This window comes from Stegodyphus dumicola, chromosome 6 (genome assembly GCF_044657685.1).
Source record: "Stegodyphus dumicola isolate Sdum_Otavi_A_Nest chromosome 6, ASM4465768v1".
Classification (NCBI taxonomy): Eukaryota; Metazoa; Arthropoda; class Arachnida; order Araneae; family Eresidae; genus Stegodyphus; species Stegodyphus dumicola.
The window spans coordinates 152,422,649-152,443,855 of NC_140773.1; the positions used below are offsets into that span (position 1 = coordinate 152,422,649).

Below are 21,207 nucleotides of genomic sequence, written 5' to 3' on the forward strand. Positions count from 1 at the left end.
CTAAATCTTTACCGTTGAATAATATTAAAAAACAATTTTAACTCTTAAAGCTCCAGCATTTGTTTCTGCATTCCTTTTTTTAACACAAATTTGTTTAAAAATACCAAAATAATGAAAAAGTATACAACCATTTGAATAAAACTGGGGGAGGGGTAAAAAAACTATATAGAAAGGATTGCAAGTTGTAGGTTATTACAAAACTTCATCATAACCAATTTTTATTCTTAATGCTTTGAAAACAGGTATCATTCACAGATTTAATTAAATTTTATTATATGTCAGGTATCATCAACAAGTGACATGCCACAAAAACATTAATTCAGATAACAGAAGTTTGAGAAGTAGAACTGGAAGTTTAGCAAGTGAGCTATTTCAAAAAAACCTATTTTATTCTTAATTCACAAGGTATAAAACAATATTTGTTATTACTTGCAATTAAATCAGTCAAAATGGAAACAATAACACCTCTTCAGGGTAAAACATTAAATCATCAAAAAATATATAAAAAATAACATAAAACACATAAAAATTCAAAAATGTCTTATAGCTGCAAAAATTATACTGTACATTTCTGAATGTTTAATGTTTCTGAACGTCTGAATGAACTTTTAATGTTTTCATTATACATCCTCATTTTTTTCATATTTTATAACATATAAGTAAATAAATAAAATGAATGCTTACGCAGTTGGCACTCCAGGTCTATTTTTTTCTGCAGTTAAGTCCTTCTTTTGATTTTTAAATTTGGCAGCTCCAGAATGATTTAAGCTTTTTTCTTGATATGACTGGAAGCTATTATTCTTATGTCTTTTGTAATCCCTTTTCATTTGAAAATCGTAGTTTTTGTTTTTAAAGTCTTTTTTTCTTTCAAATGAATGAAATGTTTTCTCATCTTTTCCTTTCCTGACACTATGTGAAAATGAATCTGAGAAATTTTTCTTTCCTGAAAATTTATGTTTTGATTCTTGTTTATTGAAATCTTTATATTTCATTTCTTTAATTGAAGAATCTATATCATTTTTTTCAGAAAGCATTTCACTTCCACCCAAGAAAAATGGATCATTTCTATGTTTATTTTCTACTACATTCTCCTCCACTGCACAGGTAGATATAATTGGTATTTCATCAAGTCCATGCAGCTCATCTAAATTTAACACTGTTATAGTCTTAAAAGCATTCGTTGATTTGGTATTTTCTTCATTTAATTCTGGACTAAGTAATGCTAGACTACTTTTTATATTTTCTGATTTTTTAAATACATGTTCTGAATCTTCAGCCTTCATAGAATTTTTATTTACAGCAGTATTTCTTTCATTTGCTTTCTTAGAAACTTTACTTGATTTAATCTTTGAAATTTCATTATTGCACTCTACATGATCATGAGCTTTGCCTCCAGAATCAGATGATGGATTTTCATCATTACACTCTTCTTGAAAACTTGCTTCACTTTCAAGATCAGATGGATGATTTTCATCATTACACTCTTCTTGATCACTTCCTTCCCTTTCAGAATCTGCTGAAACATTTTTCTGTATAGGTTCCTTGATTTTAAACTTTTGATGCAATATTTTCCTCTTATGTAGATGGCTTTCAGTTTCTTTTTCACTATCATATTTTTCTGCATTAGTTTTTTTAACAGTTTTCTCAGATTTAATATAACTGTCCACCATTTCACTATGAGAAAAATCATTTTCACTGTCAGTGTAGCATGAAATCTTAGATTCCAATTTAGATGCAGTGTTCAAAGCTGTAGTTCTAGTTTCAGATGTGCTTATTTCTTCTTCATTAGAATCACCACTATTATCAGATACTTCCTCTTTGTCTTTTTTATTAAAATTACAATCTTGTTTAACTGACAGACTGTATGTTTGAACAGATAAAACTCCAGATCTAATTTCCATAGGCTTACAAGCAGAAGACTGACCATCTTCACTTTTTTTATTTATTTGAAGCAAAGATTTATCATGAGAATTGAACTTGACCTTTTTTCCTTTTTCATTCTTCCTGTTATGAACATCTGGTGCTTTTCTACTTTCCTTTAGTCTCTTACGTTTTTCTTTCCACTCTTGTAGAAGATCAGAAAGCTTAGGAATTAAATCAGAATGATGTTCATGAAAATTTTTAACCTCTCTTTGAACTGGATTATATGATGCTAATAATGCAAAACAGCGGTCATTTAGGCATGCTGTTTTCTGAAAGAAAAGAAAAATTATAATTACATTTTTTTCAATATAACTTATTCAACTTTGAAATAAATAAGACCTATTTTAATTGCAAATTAATTATATTTTATAAGTAAAATATTTTATTAAGTTTTTGAAATGAATGTACATCGAGAACAAAATTTATTTATGTTCCAACCAAACAAATAAACATAATGGATATGGCTTCATATCATTATTTTTAGTTCTGTTACAGCACTGTTCATGATAAATATCTTAATGTATATCCTATTATGTAATTAATATTCTTATTAATGCTGTTCATGTCAAATATAAAAACTGTAGTTGTAATATCCATTTTTGATAAAATTAGAAAATATTTTTCCTAAATCTTCGTTAGCAACACTATTTGCAAAATTAGTTATTATAATATTGTTTGGATTTGGGAACTCTACTGATAAAACAGACTACAGTCAAAAGTCGTTAATTCGGACACCCATAATTCGGAATGATCTATAATCCGGACCTCAAAACTAAAAACTTTCTGCGCATGCGCCGCGTTGACACATGCGCATAGGCGTTTACGCGAGCGCGTAAGACCTTTTACGACTGCGCATATGAGTGTGCGCAATTGCAGAATACGTTTTTGCGTGCGCGTTTTATGTATAATGGACGTATAAGCTAAAATTATCTAATTCAGTTAATGTTGATGATTGCGTTGTTCCTCAATTTTCGAATTGGATCCCGCTTATTATTTTTTGCAGACTGTAAGAGCAATTTTATAAAAGTAAGCTTAAACTTTCGATTATATCAAATAGAATTTAGGATATATATTTGTTAATATGTAAAGGATCTAAAGTGAAAGTATGTTTTGAAATCCGAAATCTGTTTATCAATTTCACGCTGCTCGGCGGGGGGAACGCCGTGGCGTGCGCGTAATGAATTGGAAGTTGATCTGTCAGCACTATCCTTATCTTCAGCGCAGATGTTTTTATTTTATTTGGCTTGTAATTCCTTACCAAATGTAGTATTTCATCTCGATATGCTCCGTCTTTGATATGATTTAAAACAAGTTCCTCGTCATTATAATTCGCTTCTGATAGCGAAGAAAAGTAACAGAGGTTATTGAAAACGAAAAAATTTCGATTGACAAATTAGTCGGTGTTCTTGACACAGCAATTATAGGACTTGAACTGCGGAACTTTGTAACTGAACAAGAAATTATGTCTGTTTAATAGAATTAAAGAGAAAGTATTATCACATGAAACGAAGCAAAACTTAAACAACTTACATTGAAAGAAATGATACATAAAGTAAACAAATAAATATTGAGCTTTTTCTTTTTGAAAATTTTGATACCCTTTAGATCATAATTGTTCTTTATTTCATAAATTACGGTTTCATATTTTTAATTTTAGAATTTCTGCCTGGCATCTTACGAGATTTAAACTGATGATCTATAATCCGGAAAAATCGACAATCCGGAATCGCTGAAGTCCCGACGAGTCCGGATTAACGACTTTTGACTGTATTATATTTTAATCATATCTATTTTTTACATCCTAAAAAAGCTAAATGTTTTACTAGAAATGAAATTTGGTACATCAGATTATAACATTATTGCTAGTTCTCAAATCATAATATCAAAGATTTTTACATTTCTGCAATTCTTCTACACTTTTTTGTGGTATAATTATTGACTGAATGGACTCTACTCATTTAACATGTTTTAAGATTTAATGCTTGAGTAAATGTTCTTCATTTTTAACATGCTGAGGAGATTGTCAAATAATATAACAAATTTCCTTCTTCTAACAATATTTGTATTTATGACAGCTTCTAGCTAAAAATTTCACATGTAGAAAACTGCCTCTGTATCCAAAATTTAAAGAATAGTCATATGGTGAATATGGTCATAAAGTAATAAAACAAATGATAATCACTATTTAAAATTAAACCATGAATATCATCTATGTTACATAATAAATCTCTAATTGACAGGATAAAATTTAATCAAGAAAGGAAAGAAGAAAGTTTTCAAATTGTAAGCAAGGAGCACAAAAAGTCACCTTCTCAATGGCAATAAAAATATGCATATCTCAAGCTCAGTTGCTTCTTCACCTTTTGAATGAGCATAACTATCATTCCAGTTATGCACCACAACGAGCATATGCAAACACAGCTTGCATAACAAATTTCTGCTTAAATGATAAAAACAAGTCCCTGCTCTCGAATTATATTTTTTCTGCAATACATGCAGATGAAATAGGTTTGCTCTTTAAAACAATCAAATTTTTTTTAGTGTTACAAAGGAGTTCAACTTGTAAATTTGTTGATTTTACTTGGCATGGATGGCAGTAGGAGTAAAACGAGTTGAACGCATAAATTATTTGATTTTACTTTGTATGGATGGCTGTAGGAGTACTAGATAATTTAATGCAAAATGAGGCTGAATTTGGTGTTTTTTCAGGAATTTGTATTGTCATATTTTCAATGCATATTATAGCTAGAAATACGGTTAAAGATCAAGCTAAAGCATATTTTTTTGAACGAGGAATCTAATTCTGAAGACGAAAATATTTTATCAGATAATGAAAAGATTTGGACTTGAATATAGATATTTGTTTTGAAAGTTAGACAGAGGATTCAAGAGTAGAAGAAGATTTCAAAAGTGTAAACAGTGGTGCGCAATTAATAATAGTTTGCCTACTGCATTTTGATTTCACATGCATGCCTAGAATAAAAGAAACTGTTGAACATATGTCTGACCCCCTGGAATATTTGAGTTTCCTTCTTTTTTTACGGGGGGGGGGGGAGGAGGGGGTGCAGTGAACTTATACAAACTGTTTTAGAACTAAATCATTATGCATCAACAATGCAATTAAATATTAAATTCCTCAGCAAAAAGTTCTCATGCACTCATCATTTGTTTAATATAACTCCAAATGAATTATGTGCATTTACTGCAAAGAATTATTATCAATCCAAGAGTAAGATGGTATTGGTTGCAAAAGTAAAATAGTCAAAATTCTGTGCTTTGCAAGCCTTAGTACTCGAAGCTTTTTGAATCTGTAGTTCCTTCACTTCGACTGTTGATTCATCACATCATTAACTTTAAAAAAAAAATTTTTTTTTTGGACTGTAATTATCTATGGAAAAGGTTTTTGGAAGTTTACATACTTAATAAAAATACCTGTGTCGATGAAGGTCTGTTATTGTATAAAGGAAGAATTGGTCACAGTATTTTGCACTCAAGAGAGCATAATTAGGCATCAAGATGTTTTGTGATTATGGATGTGTATTGTCAACGATTATATACACCATAAAAGATACAAAAATTTCTTATAAAGGATATTTGTTTGTAACACAGGTAGTTTTAACTTCGTCTGAGCCAAATTTTGTTGGAGATATAAATACTAATAGCACTCCCTACAGAATTGAAAGCTGAAAAATTAAATACAGGGTAACTGATTACATTTCCAAAAAGGCGAAATGATGGTAATGTGGATAAATAAGAAGTATGTCCATTTTATAAGTTCAATTCATGACACTGATATGGTGAAGACAAAAAATAAAGATACAAGCCACTACTTAATTACTCAAAATATGAACTTCATTAACATATAATTTAGTTTGAATCTTTACCAAAAGGAAAGGAAAGCCTGATCTGAAATTCATTCTAAGCCTAACATTATAATTTCCAAAGCTGGGTGTCACAAAACTAATAAATGAAGGCCATACTTCTCGATCCCTAAAGATCCTTCAACTTCTGACTTCACAAAAGTTAAAACAGCTTTTAAATCTTTTTATATATACCTTACTCACGTTAATTCTCATATACACCTTTAAAAGAAGATTCATTCCACCTATTGTTGACCATACTATGTTTTTATGCTCTCTCCAAAGCCCAAAAAATTGGAATTCCTTGACCTACAGTTCCTAATTTAGGAATGACATCATATGCTTTGGCCAAATATTTAGTTTCAATATTACCGTAATTTCCGGAAGAAAGGCCGCATCAGCGTAAACGGCGCACTCGAGAAAAATGGCGGGGAAAAAAATTTAAATTACACAGAAACGCAGCATCAGCGTAAACGCCGCAATAGATTAAATTGCACGTGACATCGTTGTGGGCCGTATAGATGCAAAATCTCAACCTAAGTCCTGATATATGACATACCAGTTAAGAAAAATGCATGAAATGAAACTATAATTCAAAAATAAATTAAAGGTAAGAATTCGGGAAAATATATTTACCTTCACGTATATACTTATATACAAACTGAAGAAGTCCACATTTGTAATACTCAGACTATATTATAAAAAATGTTGCAACAACGAAATATTAAATTTGGATAACAAAAGCAGATTTGAAATTTTATTTAAAAAGGAATTTCAGCAAACTATACATCATATGAAGCCATCAAAATCTGATTCTTCACTATCTGAATTAAAAAGATTTAGTAAATCCTGATCTAAGTCCAAGTCTTCCAGATCATCACATTCATCCTCTTGGTTTTTACAGTCTCTTTATCTAAGGATGTAATTTCAGCTTCTTTGAACCCTGCTATTACTGACGATGTTTTTACCGATTTCTACGCACTTCCTACCCGCTTTGCAACTTGTTCATAAGATGCTCTACGCATTTTACCCCTTTTGGTATATGTATGCAATCCTTCACTCATCCAACACTCCCGCCGCTTTCGGACTTCAGCTTTGAAAGATTTTTTACCTGACAAATCTAACAGTTGTAAGATTTTTGTCAAACCACTAGGAATTATTGCTACAGTCGTAGACAATTTATGACATCTGGTTTTCACTGACTCAAGTAAATGAGCACGCGTGGAATCCATTATCAATAACCCTTTTGGTTGGAAAAAAGATCCCATACAACACGGCCAAACTTTTTGTAGCCACTCAGGCATGATTGTTTCACACATCCAGCCATTCAATTTTGCACAAATAATTACGTCATTAAGAAAATCTCCCTTCGGAATAGTCTTTCGTTTAAAAATGATCATCGGCTTTAGCTTGTCACCATTTGCGGCACAAGCTAATGTAAATGACGTTCCTTCGTGCCCCGTTGTAAGCACAGATACAGTTTTTGCACCAGTTTCATCAACAGTTCTGTTTGCAGGAGAGTCGAAAGCTAACGGCGTTTCATCCATATTTATTATCTGTGACCGAACAAGTTTTTTTTGTCAATAATATCTGTCACATATTTTAGAAAAGATGTCTTTTTATCCTGCCAGCCCATTGGTAATTGTTGCCTGACTGTTGTTCTAGTACGCACAGAAATATTTTTTCTTTTCATAAATCTGCTACATCAGCAAAGCCCTCCTTTGAAATCATTTATGTTCATTCATTTTGCTATAAATTTTGCTTGTAAACGAATTTTTACACTCGAAATTGCCATTCTCTTTCCTCGTTGCTCCTTTTTCCAGTTTGCAGCCCACCAGTGGCTGAGCGGTAAAGTTGCTGAACACTGGTAGCTCGGTCCGAGCTTCGAATCCCGCGAATGGGCTGGCCGCATCGGTGTTTTCGTGGTTTTCCCCATGTGTAACGTGTATACGAAACAGTTTACCTTAGAAAGTCCTCCACAAGGCATCCCTCCCCTTAGGCAGATAGCCCTAGTGTGCTTTGCCATAATTAAATACACCAACACCTTTATCCAGTTTGCAAGGTCGTCCTTTATCTAGTTTGCAAGGTAGATTTGACCACCTTACAGTACCACTTCTTTTGGCTCGTTTCTGTTGTGGCATATTTTTAAGTTCTCCAACGTCCAATACATCTCTCATCCACTTCAAACTCTCGAGCTACTGCTTTATTTCCAATTTGTTCAGCACATGAAATTACATTAAGCTTAAAACCAGCAGTATAGCTTCTGTGCCGTTTAGGTGACATTTTCAAAAATTCTCCGCTCCCTTCTTACTTAAAAACTATCCAACAAGTACTTGTACTCAAACTTATAGGATCTGTATCTGGCAGAATGCCAAGAAAAATCGATTCATGCTGAAGGGGAAATACGTCAGAGTTCGTTATTGCAAGGCAGGTGGAGTCGTGTCCGCCTTTGAAAAAAATTGCAGAAAAGGCAGGGGTGGGGAGAAGATGGGTTCTGGAAGATTCATCGAATGGCAGAGGAGAGAGACTATTCAAACTGATAAGAATGCTGATTTGAAAGGGGGAAGAATGTTATTGTTCTGAGATCTCGTTTAGGGTGAATAAGGTCCGTTCAAGGGAAAGAATGTAAACAAAATAAACGTTCACAAAAAGCAACTGAGTGATCTTTTGTGTGGGAACAGCACCAGTTTATGTACAATGAAAAGGCCATCCAAACTATGTACAATGATCATCATAGGAAATATTTTATTTTCAGTGCACCTAAATGCCGCATGGGTAGAAACGCCGCGGCGTTTCTTCCGGAAATTACGGTATTTCCTCTACTTTCTAAAAATATTCTTTTGAAGTCATTGATAAAATTAAATATATTTCTTCCCTGTGCTCAAATATGGTTTCTTTTGATATTAAATCACTGATTACTGGTGTTCCAGTAGAAGGAGCAATACACTGTCTTAAAACTAGGATTTGGCAATTTCATTTCACATATGCTGAAACTGAACAGGGAATTTCTCTTACTAAAGTCCACTTTGTTTTCCAAAATGAATATCATCACCAAATTGAAGGACAAGTTTTGGGTAATCTGTCAGCCCTGTATTTGATGACATTTATATGCACTGCTTTGAGGTTAAATTATTTGAGAAACTATCTTTTTGTCTCTGGATTCGCTACATAGATGACACTTTTATGCTTTTTGATGGTAATAAAGAAGATTTATTCCAGATATTTATAAATTCAATGGATCCAGCCATTTGTTCACTTTTGAAATTGATTCTGGCAATACCCTTCCCTTCCTTAATATTCTTATAATTGGTAATGAATATGATTTCAGCACTATTGGGTCCTGTAAAACCTTTTCTGTTTATTCTGCTTCCCATGCTAAGTCATATCATCCAGCTAAGCAAAAAAATGGCTTCTTTTTAATATTATGTATTTTGTGCTCTCAGTGTTTGTTCCTCAGAGCTTTTGCTCACTAATGAACTCAGTTATTTGGAATCGAACCACGGACCTCTGTCTCTGCACAAGTTTTGTGCGTGAAGAACCACTACGCTAAGAAGGCATGCTATGAAGGCAGGAGAAATACCTTATAACCTTCTCATTCACTTTACTTCTTTTGGGTCATAAATACAATGGGGCTTTCCCTTTGTTGCTGCTGATGAAGTGGGGCCTGTATCTGTTTGCCTTGGAAATCAATGGTCTTGACTAAAATCTAATCGAAATACAAAGTTTTTACTTTGATGATTTTATGTTTTTAGATCTTAATGTCCTGGATTGCAATAAGACCAGGTAAATCTGGGATCCAATACAGAGCTTCGGCTAAATTTTGGTGATGCCTAGCAGAAGCTCAGCTATAATGTATGGAGAAGTGATATATTCAAGATTCTCATCTCCTCATCACTACTATATCTCACCTTCCTGAGGATGAAAATGCAACACAAAAGGCATGAACTGTTTGTTTGTGAAATTCTTTGGTACGATTGTTCACTGACAATCTCAACATGTGGAATAAAATAACTAATACAAGAATATTCCACAACTTCACACTTACAAATTACCTGAGAAATTGATATTTTTTTCAATACTGTTTTGTGCAGGTCCTTAATTTAGTCAGTCAGAGATTATGGCCTATATTTCTGCACAGAATGCACAAGGATACCCATCACACAAAATTATTCTCTATCAATGAGTTTACATCCAAGACAAATCCAGGCCATGAAATATGCTTGTTTCACTAAGTTTGTGACCCACCAGCAGCCGAGCGGCAAAGTCTTGAACACTGGTAGTTCAGTCCAGGGTTTGAATTCCGGCAAATGGGCTAGCTGCATAGCTGTTTTTTCCTAGGTGTAATGTATATTTTAGAAAGAAAAGGGGCTGGGGGGGCTTTCCAAAAGAGACCGTCTCTTTTAGAAAGTCCCCCCAGCAAAGCATTCCTTCTCTCACACAGATAGTTATAGTACACTCTGCTATAATCTAATCAATCAAAAATGAGCTAATCATAATATAATTTATATAATATTTGTGTTGTACCATACCACATGTTAGGGTTAGTATGATGCAGTGCTTCAAAGACACATAGATTTAATACTTGCAGAGGTTCTAGGTTGTTTATTAGAATCAAAATGCATTTTAATACTTTATATAATTGCTGATACATTTTTAGATGACTAGCCTCCAGCTGTTGAGTGGTAAAGTTGTAAAACACTAGCAGTTCGACCAAAACTTGAATCCCAGCCAACGGGTTGGCTGTTTGGGCATTTTAATAGTTTTCCCCATGTGTAATGTGTATATAAGCCAGTTTCCTTTAGAAAATCATCCATGAAGGCATTCCTTCCCTTAGGGACATAGCGCTCGAGTGCTTTTCTACAATTAAATAAACCAAACCGCTAAGTTCCCATCAATAGACGTTATATTCCTGAAGATTATTTCAAAACCTGACAATATTTCAGATCCTTTTAGAATATTTATTTATTTATTTCTGCTCCTGTATTGAGCTTTTTAGCTCTCTGATCAGCAAGGTGTAAATATACAGAATAGACCATTTTTTGTAATGACTAAGAAAGTATATATCCATACAACTTGAAGTATGTCCCAGAAATTAAGGCAATATATTAAACGTATGTAAATCTAAGTATAAAGCAGCAGGGGCACTAAAATTGACATTAAAATTATGAAAATATATCTTTCTCATGGGTGTTTTAGGAAAGTCAAGTTTCTTAGCAAAACCCACTGCCAGCTGGAGCATTAATACTGTGATTGATAATAATAAATTTATGATTTCAATGAATATTTTGATTAAATTATGAATATTTTGACTTTTTTACACTGAATATATTGAAGCAAAGCTTCAAATATATCCACAAAATTAGTCCATAGGTATGCAATTATATTATGGACATTCATATAAGTAATTAAAATAGCATAGTCTAAACACAATTTGCATATCCGCTATAATATTAAAAAATAATTTTCTACATCTAATCTGCTAACATGGTTGAACACCATCAAATACCACATTAGTGAACACTAGAACATCTGATCTAAAATGCAAGTTCAATTTCATAATGGAAACTAGCTTATTAGATTTCTCATTACGCAAATTAAAAAAATACTGATATGCCAAAGCAATTCCTAACAGACTGAAAGTCAATTTTTGACATAATTTATGATTTCTCTAAAGGACACTGAATTAAAAATTACTGTAATATTTTTTTAAGACGAAGATAATAAAATGACTCTACATTTGAATATTGAATAACATACCTGCTTTAGTATGCCATGCCAGTCTTTTTTCTTTGCCAAAGCCATCTTACTTATATCATCTGGATTTATTTTCTAAAAACAAAAATATAATTCATAAAAATATATTTCACTTTTAATTACAACAATAAACATAATTAATTAATAATTAAAAGACTCGACAATTTTATAAAAGATTTTAAACTTAAACATGACTTTCCTATATAATTTAATATTTACTTTATTTTATTAAAGGGTGATTTTTATTCAGAAAGAATTACTGAACAAATCTCAAATAAGCTTCATATATTTCTGAGTATGTGATCTTAACTTCTAATAAAAATATAGCATTTCAAAACACTCCTCAAAATTCTACTTCTAGAACATAATTTAATGTTCTCTTTAATTTGCAAACAATATACATTACCTAATAAATATCTGATACAAAACGAAATTACAAATTGTTTTTCATTAATCTTCCAAAAGTGAGCCGTGGTGTTCACTCCATTTATTACTCATTAAATATTTTTAAAACAATTTCAGTTATTCAAAGGTTTGGGAAGGGGGGAACAAAGAAAAGGGTCTTTACTATAACTACTCTAAGAAAATTACTTTGAAGAATTTTAAACGTTCATCTTCATTTACTTTTGCAACTTTCATTCTTTTAATTTTTTTATGAAACCAGGATGGACATGAAACCATTAAATAACTGAAAATGGAGCAAAAATCTGATGAAAATCTCAATTATACTAAAACATAATATGTTAACCTAGAATAGGGATTCCCAAACATTTTTGTACCTAAGAGTACGTTCTAGAGCATTGACAGAGTGGTGAGCCCATTGCTTTTTTCAAAGTAAATTTATAGGTTGACACAGTTAATAATATACAAAATTATTATTCAAAAATATAATTCTAGGCTATAATATTTATTGATTGTATTCTCAAACAAATTAGATACTAAATAGTATGTACAAAATTTTACAAATCTTTAGTTTACAATTTATTGGTTTAAAAATTCTTCATAAAATTGTAATTCATCAAGTTAATATAATATTTAGCAATGCATTTCATAGGCCATTTCTTCACAATTAGGAAAGTACGATGATATTCCTCCTCATAAGCAATCATCAAGATGTTCATCTGCAAGCTGAGATCTGTACTTTGATTTTGTGATTTTCATAGTTGAAAACAAAGATATTGTTACAAATTTTGTACATATGTAAATAATTTTAGTTAAATTCTACATGAAACTATATTATTCTTTTGTATATTGTAACATGAAAATCTAAAGAGGCGATGCTTTGCCAGCAAAGTAAGAATACAGCGGTAATCCTCTTTAACACTGAGCAAATGGCTATCTAGCTAAATTAGCAAGATATTGCCAAGCTGGCAATGGTTTTAACAACTAAATTTTATCACCAAACTTGGCAACCATTTGGCAACACTTTGGTCCGATTCCTGTATAACTGTAATGGGTACTTAAATTGAATATCTGTAAAAAATCTATATACCGTATTTGACGGCATGTAAGACACACTTTTTTTCCTAAATTTGGTCTCAAAGAAGTTACCTGCGTCTTATACGTGAAGGACACAGTCTTATACGTGAAGGTAATTGCATTCAATAATTGTTTATTTGGCTTTTACGAAACGTGAGAACTAAAAGAAACCATTCTATTGAAACATTTTTTCCTTGTGTGTGGCCGTCTAAATAAGGGTGTGTCTTATATGCCGTCAAATACGGTATGCAAATGTAACCATATTCAGTCCTTAGATGCAACTTTAACTGTATATGCCTTCATAGAATTCCAAGAAATGGAATTCACTATAAATTTCTCAGCAGTTGGGTGAAAACTGTGTAAGATCAGAGAGAGCATCTACTCTAAGTAGTTGCTAATTCAAAATTGAATTTGGAGCACTGAGATATCCATGAGAGCTTCACCTTTCAGATTCACATTGCATTGCATTGTGTTTAGTGTTCATGGCAGTTTGAAGTGTAACTATAGATATTATTCTGTAACATTCTGAAACGCTATACAACTACTTTTGTGGAAAGTTCAAACTATCATCGGTTCTGTGTGCATTCAATCTACAGTCAAAAGTCGTTAATCCGGACTCGTCGGGACTTCGGCGATTCTGGATTATAGATCATCAGTTTAAATCTCGTAAGATGGCATGCAGAAATTCTAAAATTAAAAATATGAAACCGTAATTTATGAAATAAAGAACAATTATGATCTAAAGGGTATCAAAATTTACAAAAAAAAAAAAAAAAAAAAAAGGCTTAATATTTATTTGTTTACTTTATTAAACATTTCTTTCAATGTAAGTTGTTTAAGTTGCTTCATTTTATGTGATAATACTTTCTCTTTAATTCTATAAACAGACATAATTTCTTGTTCAGTTACAAAGTTCCGCTGTTCAATGCCCGTTAATTGCTGTGCCGAGAATACCGATTAACTTGTCGATCGAAATTTTTTCGTTTTCACTAACCTCTCTGTCACATTCTTCATGTCTTTATCCATTTTTTGCAGCAATTCCACTTTTTGTTTGTTGGACATCGAAACACACTTTCGTTTTGTAGATCCTTTGGAAGTTCCAGCATCAGAAATTCTATTTGACATAATCGAAAGTTCAAGTTTACTTTTATAAAATTGCTCTTACAGTCTGCAAAAAATAATAAGCGAGATCCAATTCGAAGATTAAGGAACAATGCAATCATTAACATTAACTGAAATAGATAATTAGATAATTTTAGCTTACACCATCCTTTATACATTAAACGTGCAGGCGAAAACGTATTCTGCACTTGCGCACACGCATATGCGCAGTAGTCAAGGTCTTACGTGCACGCGTAAAACGCCTGTGCGGCACATGCGCAGAAGGTCCGGATTATAGATCATTCCGGATTATGGGTGTCCGAATTAACGACTTTTGACTGGAACCCTTTTTGGTGTCAAATGTAGGATTGAATGCCAGTGACAAGAGCAATGGATTAGCAATTAAGACAGCTGGTGGCAGCCTTGGCTGCATTCAAAGAAGAGATGAAAGCAAAGAATCTGTTACAGAAGAGATGAAAGCATATCAAGAAAAGATAGAATGAGTCATCAAGTTAGTTCAAGAAAAAATTGAAGCAGATCAAAAGGAAATGAAAAGAGAAATTACTGCCATATTAGAAAACAAATTTGAAGCTATGGAAGGCAGAACAGACACAGCTGAAAACAAAGCTGGAGAAACTAGAAAAAAGAGTCTCTTCTGTCAAAGAACAAATTGATGACAGAGTTTCTCCTATTGCTAAGGAAAGCGAACACCTGTTGCTATGAAAGAAATTCATAGCAACAGCAGGAAGAAATTCTGATGATTTTGAATTCTCCCTCATGCCTTCTTGTTCCTCTCTAAAACTATCTACATAAGATGGTAAGACCTCCTGGCAAGCATAAAAGACTAAATTTTCTACAGCAACGAACACAAAAGGATGGAATTCCAAAGCAGAAGTCTGCCATGTCACCACTTCTCTGAGAGGAAAAGGAGCAGATATCCTTCAAACTCTGCCAGAGAACTAGAGGCTACACTTTGAAGTTCGAAGCTCTATGTGGCACGTTGGAGCTTTGATTTGAAGAGAAGTGTTTAAAAGATGGTAGCAAGCTTCAGTTGAAATCTCACCAACAGAAGCCGATGGAAACTTTCCAGAAACTTACTATAGATCTCGAAAGGCTGTCTCATCTCGTTTTTGGACTGGCCATCAGAAACAAGAGTAATCCTGTCCTGCAGCAATTTATCGATGGCATCCAGAATCCTGAAAAACAGAAAGCCCTATGAAAGGTAGATGTCAAGGATCTAAAGACTGCTTCAGTGTACACCACAAAAACAGAGACAGTGCAGCAAACAACTTGAAGAGACCATCATCCAGTAAGAGCTGCTATGTCCAAGAACCAAGTGGATCAACTGACTGCACATCCAGATGATTTGATCAAGCAAGGTCAATGATGCAGAACAGAAGTGGCAACAAACATATCTTTAAGAGCTGGAACTGCAGTGCTGAAGGCTGCGTATGAAGGAACTGCAAAACACATCAAGGCACAGAAGCTAAGACCGCTCCCAGCAAGAAAGAAGGGAAATTCATTCATGGCCATCTTGTGGGGTGGAATTTGCCAGATAATGAGAAGCCCTATTTTGAAGTGTTTCAGATTTCTGCAATAGACTCTTCAACATCAGACATATCAATGGAGTTCCTTGCAGTATGACCATCGATACAGGAGCTAATGTGACCATCATTCGAAAAGGTTTTGCTCAACTATTGGAGGATAAACTCATCTGGATGCTGCCCTGCATCAGGATTGGTACACATTTCTGCACAAAGAAATTAAGTACTTTTAAGGACCATTTTTGAAAAAATTAAGGACCTATTATGAGGTATTTCTCCCACCTTCTTAACATGCCTTCGTAGTGTAGTGGTCTACACGCTGGGTGCGTATTCTAGAGGTTTATAGTTTCATTCCTGGTGAGAGCGTTGCTCATTTTTTTATCACTCCTGCTTTAAAAATAACTTGTCTCTGCACTATGAGCAAATGGAAACTGAATAAATTCAATTAAAAATATTATCTATGCCTGAATTTCACTTCTGTAATACCATCCTAAAAATAAATAGATCCATAAGTATCCATTATTATTAAACATAACTTAATTAACATTCTTATTAATAAGTTTCAGAATAAAATAAACTTTATGAAATTTAATAAGCATCATTAAATATTTTACACTTATAATTGACATATCTGAAAGAAGATAAGTGAAATTTTACTAACAGTTAGCTTAATGTTGACTTTTTTTTTTTGTGTCTCATTTTGTCACATACTTGCTCCCTCTAGAGGTTTAGTAAATAATAAGCAGATTCTATGTCAAGTGTCATAGGTTAAAATGTAAAATCATAATCAACATGATTCATAACAAAAGACTGGCTGTTGTCCCTGTTGCCTAGACAGAGAGCATCAGAAAAAACCTGAAAGGCCTGATGTAAGCAAGGTTGGCAAGTTCTGAAAGTTAGCTGGGCTCTGTCTGATGCAGTTAGTGTCGTAGCTTCGAGTAGAGTTCCAGGAGTTATGACTCAGTTAATATACTTTAAGGTTCTAATAAGCCACTAAAGCACCAAGAGGTGATAAGTTGTTTTTCATTATTTTAAGTCTCACTAGATGCGAAGAATAGGTTTTATATGAATTTTTACATTTTTATGTTTTATCTTGTGACTATGGTAAGGGTTAATGAAAGGCAGTAACTCGCTTTAACATGCAGAGAAAATTTTTAATGGTACACAGTTAGTTATAAGTAATTAAATTAGGTGTTAGATAACCTTAGTCATTATGGATCTATATGGCCACTATAAAATTTTCTTTATTTTTTTAACAATATTTGTTAAAAAAGCCCTATTAAAATCACAATCTAAATAAATTTCTCAGTATAAAATAAATATAATTTATGACATTGATTCTGAAACGGTATTAGAATAATTACACATTAAAAGGTACAAAACATTTATGTTTTCTAGCAACAACACTCAACAAGATATTTATGCGCCTTTTAATTTGAAGCCTTCCCAGACATTTTGGTTAATTTATATTGATTTCCTTCTCTTTAAGCATCTTTTCTAACAATTAGAAATCTCAATATGCAAAAGAATGTCCTCACTAGTTTCTGCATCTTTTATCTCCTAACCTGTCAACCTCTCTCCAATGTACCTCTGAGGGTTTATTTGATCTGGTAAAAGTTAAATAGTCCCAAACCCCCCAGTGGATCTGAAGCAAATTATCGCTATGTCTGAAAGTAACTACAAAGTCAGAAAAGTTTTAAATAAGTTTCTTATTTTAAAAGAACTTGGAACATAAAGGCATGTTCTTATGCTAACAAAATCAATTACAGCTTGTGGTGCTGTAATTAAACAAAAAGTCAAATTCAAACAAAAAATATCGACTAATGATCAAAGACTATACAATTTAATTTCATTTTAAGCTGGCACAGTAACTCTATTGTCATAACAAACTCAAATGTCAGCAGCAATAACGCAAAGACAAATAATTACAAATTATCAGAGCTGACAGGGACCAAGTGGAGATCAGAAACACACTCTTGTCTTACACTCCAAAAACCTCAGTTTAAAAACTGTCTAAGTGAGTTGCACTCTGGTGAGAAAACAGAAATGGGAAATTACAGTAAAGGCTGAAATTGTAAACAACTGGGTAATTTACATAATAATAATTGTACATATCTTTGAAGAATAATTTTCTTTCTCTTAATGTATTCAGTTTCTTTCTTCCATGTTTCCTTTTCATTTTATAATTTTTGGATTTAATTAAAGATATCTGTTATTCTAAATAAACTAAATGCATTTAGAATGTACAGAAAAAGCTGCTAATTTTATTTCTTTAGTAATATGAACATTCTGAAGAAATATGAAATATATACGATAAGGTCAGTTCATAGAGCTGATGTGGCATAATTTTTAGAATTTAGTGACACATCGAGCAACAAAATCTAGAAATAGCAAAACGTTTATAATTTAAAGCAGGCATTAGAAGCAGAATTTAGAAAGGCACCAGGCAACAGAATTTAAGATCCACAGAGACTGCATCAGGTGGGAAAATAGCTAGTGCCAGCCCTGTGTATGATGCATTAACACAGATTAGATGAATTTTTTAAATTGTCAGTTTTTTTTATTAATAAAAAATTCCTTTCTATAATGCCTGTTCATATAATCAGATTAGAAGCATTTCTGATATTTTCGATGCTTGTGTCTAACGGAACATAGAGAAAATAAGGAGAAGATTAAACTGTTAAGAAAAATATTCTAGTATCAGAAGTAAAACATTTAACTATAATGTTTCCATTGTTCTTCCAGATGCTCTCCAAAAGGTAAGAAATTACCTGTTAGTACCATGGTGACATTTTTCATTTTGTTACATTTTTCTGGAATTTTCTAGAATCATGGGTGTATAAATCTTGCCTTCATACCTTTCTAAACTTTCCAAACTGCAATGTCTAAAATCCTAAAGAAAACTTACCCCTACCAATTTTGTAACAGCATAAAGCCAGAAATATTTTGGAAAAAAAAAAAAAAAAAATTGAAGTAAAAGAGTGCAAAATTAATTTTATAGAGAAAACCGGGGCTTAATTTCTAAAATTAGATGAGCCGAAGTCCTGTGGAACACCATCAGGAAAGAAGAACAAAAATTAATAAATTAATTAAAATGACTAATAAAATCATTAATAATTAAAAAAATTAAATAATTAATTATTAAAATAATTCAATAACTAATGCTTAAAATAATTAAATAGTTAAAGTTAAAATTTAACAAAATAAGAAGAGATAAATTAAAATTTAATAAGCGATTTTTAATATAATTTTATCACAAAAAATAAAATTTTTGAGATCAAATTTCTACTGAAATTTTACTCGGGTATATAAAAGAAGTGTCACAGCTTTCTTATTTTGGGCTCTGGGTAGAATTATAATTTATCCGCAAAACTAAGTACTGGAATAGGACTCCGGCGGGGTCGGACGCAATTCAAGCTCTGGAGGAAACTGATACATATTCTGAGATAATTACATGGCAAAAACTCTTACCATGAAAAAATTAAAAATATATTTTTAATTAATTACATAGCTATTTTGATTTTGCTAAGAACTGTTTCGTAAATGGTGCTTTATAGCAATATATGTTACTTATTTTCCACATTCAAAATATTGTATAATAAATAAGTGGCCAAATTGGAATTTTATACTATGACAGCGAAAAATAAAATTATTATTCTATTTTATTTTACTGTTATTTCTTACATATAATTCCAAAATATTACCATTCTTTAAATGAAATTTATCAATGTTACAATGTTTAAAAAAATTTTTGAAAAATTCCCAGATCTCGGAATTAAAAATTTTCTATAGAAACTGATCTCAAAACTGCCAAAACGTTGATAAGTCTCCAAATTTAGAACCGTTTAATAAGTGAATTCACATCCCCAAAAGCAAAAAGTTGTTTAAGAGCTCTTCATTAGAAAAAATGAAATAATTCCGAAATGCTTATCTTTCACTTCTTGCTCAGTAACTCGAGTATCCCACCATTGATATTAGAAATAGGAACAAATAAATAAACCCTGAACCCATTCAAAAGATAACCATATTTGTCAGCAAATCACCAAAAATATTCCTCCAAAATCTTAATTCACACTCAAAATAACAGTCGTAAAAACAGAGAGAAATTTCAGATGACTGAAATTAAGGACCTTCTCCCCTTTTTGGCTGAAATTAAGGACTTTTAAGGACCAAAAATCGATTCAAAAAAACTTAAGGACCATACGAAGCCTGTGCATTACCCTCCAGACTGTGTCTGCGGATAAAATTGACTCTAATGGAAAATCAAATTTTCACGTCATGTTTGTAAGTGCCACCTACAATCACATGCCGTATGTAGCAAATATTACAGACCCTTTCACACTCAGATTAGACCTTCTAAGAAAACACAACTTTTCTTTGGTCTTTAAGAATAAAGAATTGCATTCTGCCTCTGAGGACATGAAACCTATTCTAAGTTAATCATGAAGAAGTTAATTATGCCAAACCATAGCTCAAGATGATATCACAGTACCAGCAAGAACAGAATTTGTGCTTCCTGGATCTATAGCCAAAAACAGAAACTTCTAGTATGGTATAATGCAGCGGGTCTCAACCTTTAGACTATCACATACCATCTAAATAAAATTTAAAAACTTTAGTGCCTCCACTACATTTTACAATGATTATTTTTCAATTTTTGAATAGAAACATTAAAAAAAAAAATAAATAAATAAAAGCTCTCAGATTTTACATTACCCTAAAGGGGTGTTTTTTATCGTATTGTGTGTTACCTTTATTTATTAAATATCATCTTTGCACTTAAACCATAAAATTCAGTTCAACAGAAATATCGCAAAATAATTTTAAAATGAGCGTATCTTTAAAATTTCCAATACACAGTTTTGCGTGCTGGAGATAAAAAAAAGGTTGTTTATTTCAGTACCGTGTCGCCATTGCTCGCTTTGCAATCATTGAGTTTGTTAAACAAAAATTCGTTAATGTTTTACAAAACACGAAATAGATAGTAAAACAAATTAAAAATTCCAGATTTGGGCTTCCAGATGCCCATATTGAGGTGGAAACGTATATTATTCAAAATTTGATGGCTCTAGCAACTGCTGTTTAATCACAGTGAGAGAAACAAACATACATTTATGCAGATTCTTCATTGCTTAATTTCTTTAAATATAATACAGGGCTTTAATATTTGGTGGCAACAATTTGAAAAGTGAACCGATATTTATAGTGAATCAATGAAAAATGCCAAACTAAAATTAAACTATTGGGCTAAAAAAGCTGAAAGGCTTCATATTTTATATTATGCCCAAAGGTGCATTTTCTTAACATTTTGTGTGTTACCTTTATTTATTAAATATCATGTTCTTCACACTTAAACCATAAAATTTATTTCAACAGCAATAATCCCAAAATATTTAAAAGACCATATCTTTAGTATTTCTGATACACCGTCTCGCACACTGCAATTTTTTTTTTTTTTTTTTTTTTTTTTTTTTTTTGTATGGAGTTGCCATTGCTCTCTTTGAAATCATTCAGTTTGTTAATAAAAAATTTGTTAAAGTGTAACA

The 21,207-nt window shown here is 32.1% G+C and overlaps 1 protein-coding gene across 10 annotated transcripts in view; it reads right to left on the minus strand.

Moving 5' to 3' along the window:
• Positions 1-21,207, minus strand: part of LOC118194465 (uncharacterized) — a 95,614-nt gene that overhangs the window by 24,889 nt on the left and 49,518 nt on the right. For all 10 annotated transcript variants that reach the window (XR_015041739.1, XR_015041738.1, XR_015041740.1 and 7 more), the window contains 2 exons: positions 11,541-11,612; positions 685-2,192 (listed from right to left, as the gene is read on the minus strand). Coding sequence is in view for 6 of the 10 variants with exons in the window: in XM_085819052.1 (XP_085675178.1) it covers positions 685-2,192; positions 11,541-11,612 (1,580 nt within the window). In the remaining 4 variants the exon portion in view is untranslated. The remainder of the gene's footprint in view (positions 1-684; positions 2,193-11,540; positions 11,613-21,207) is intronic.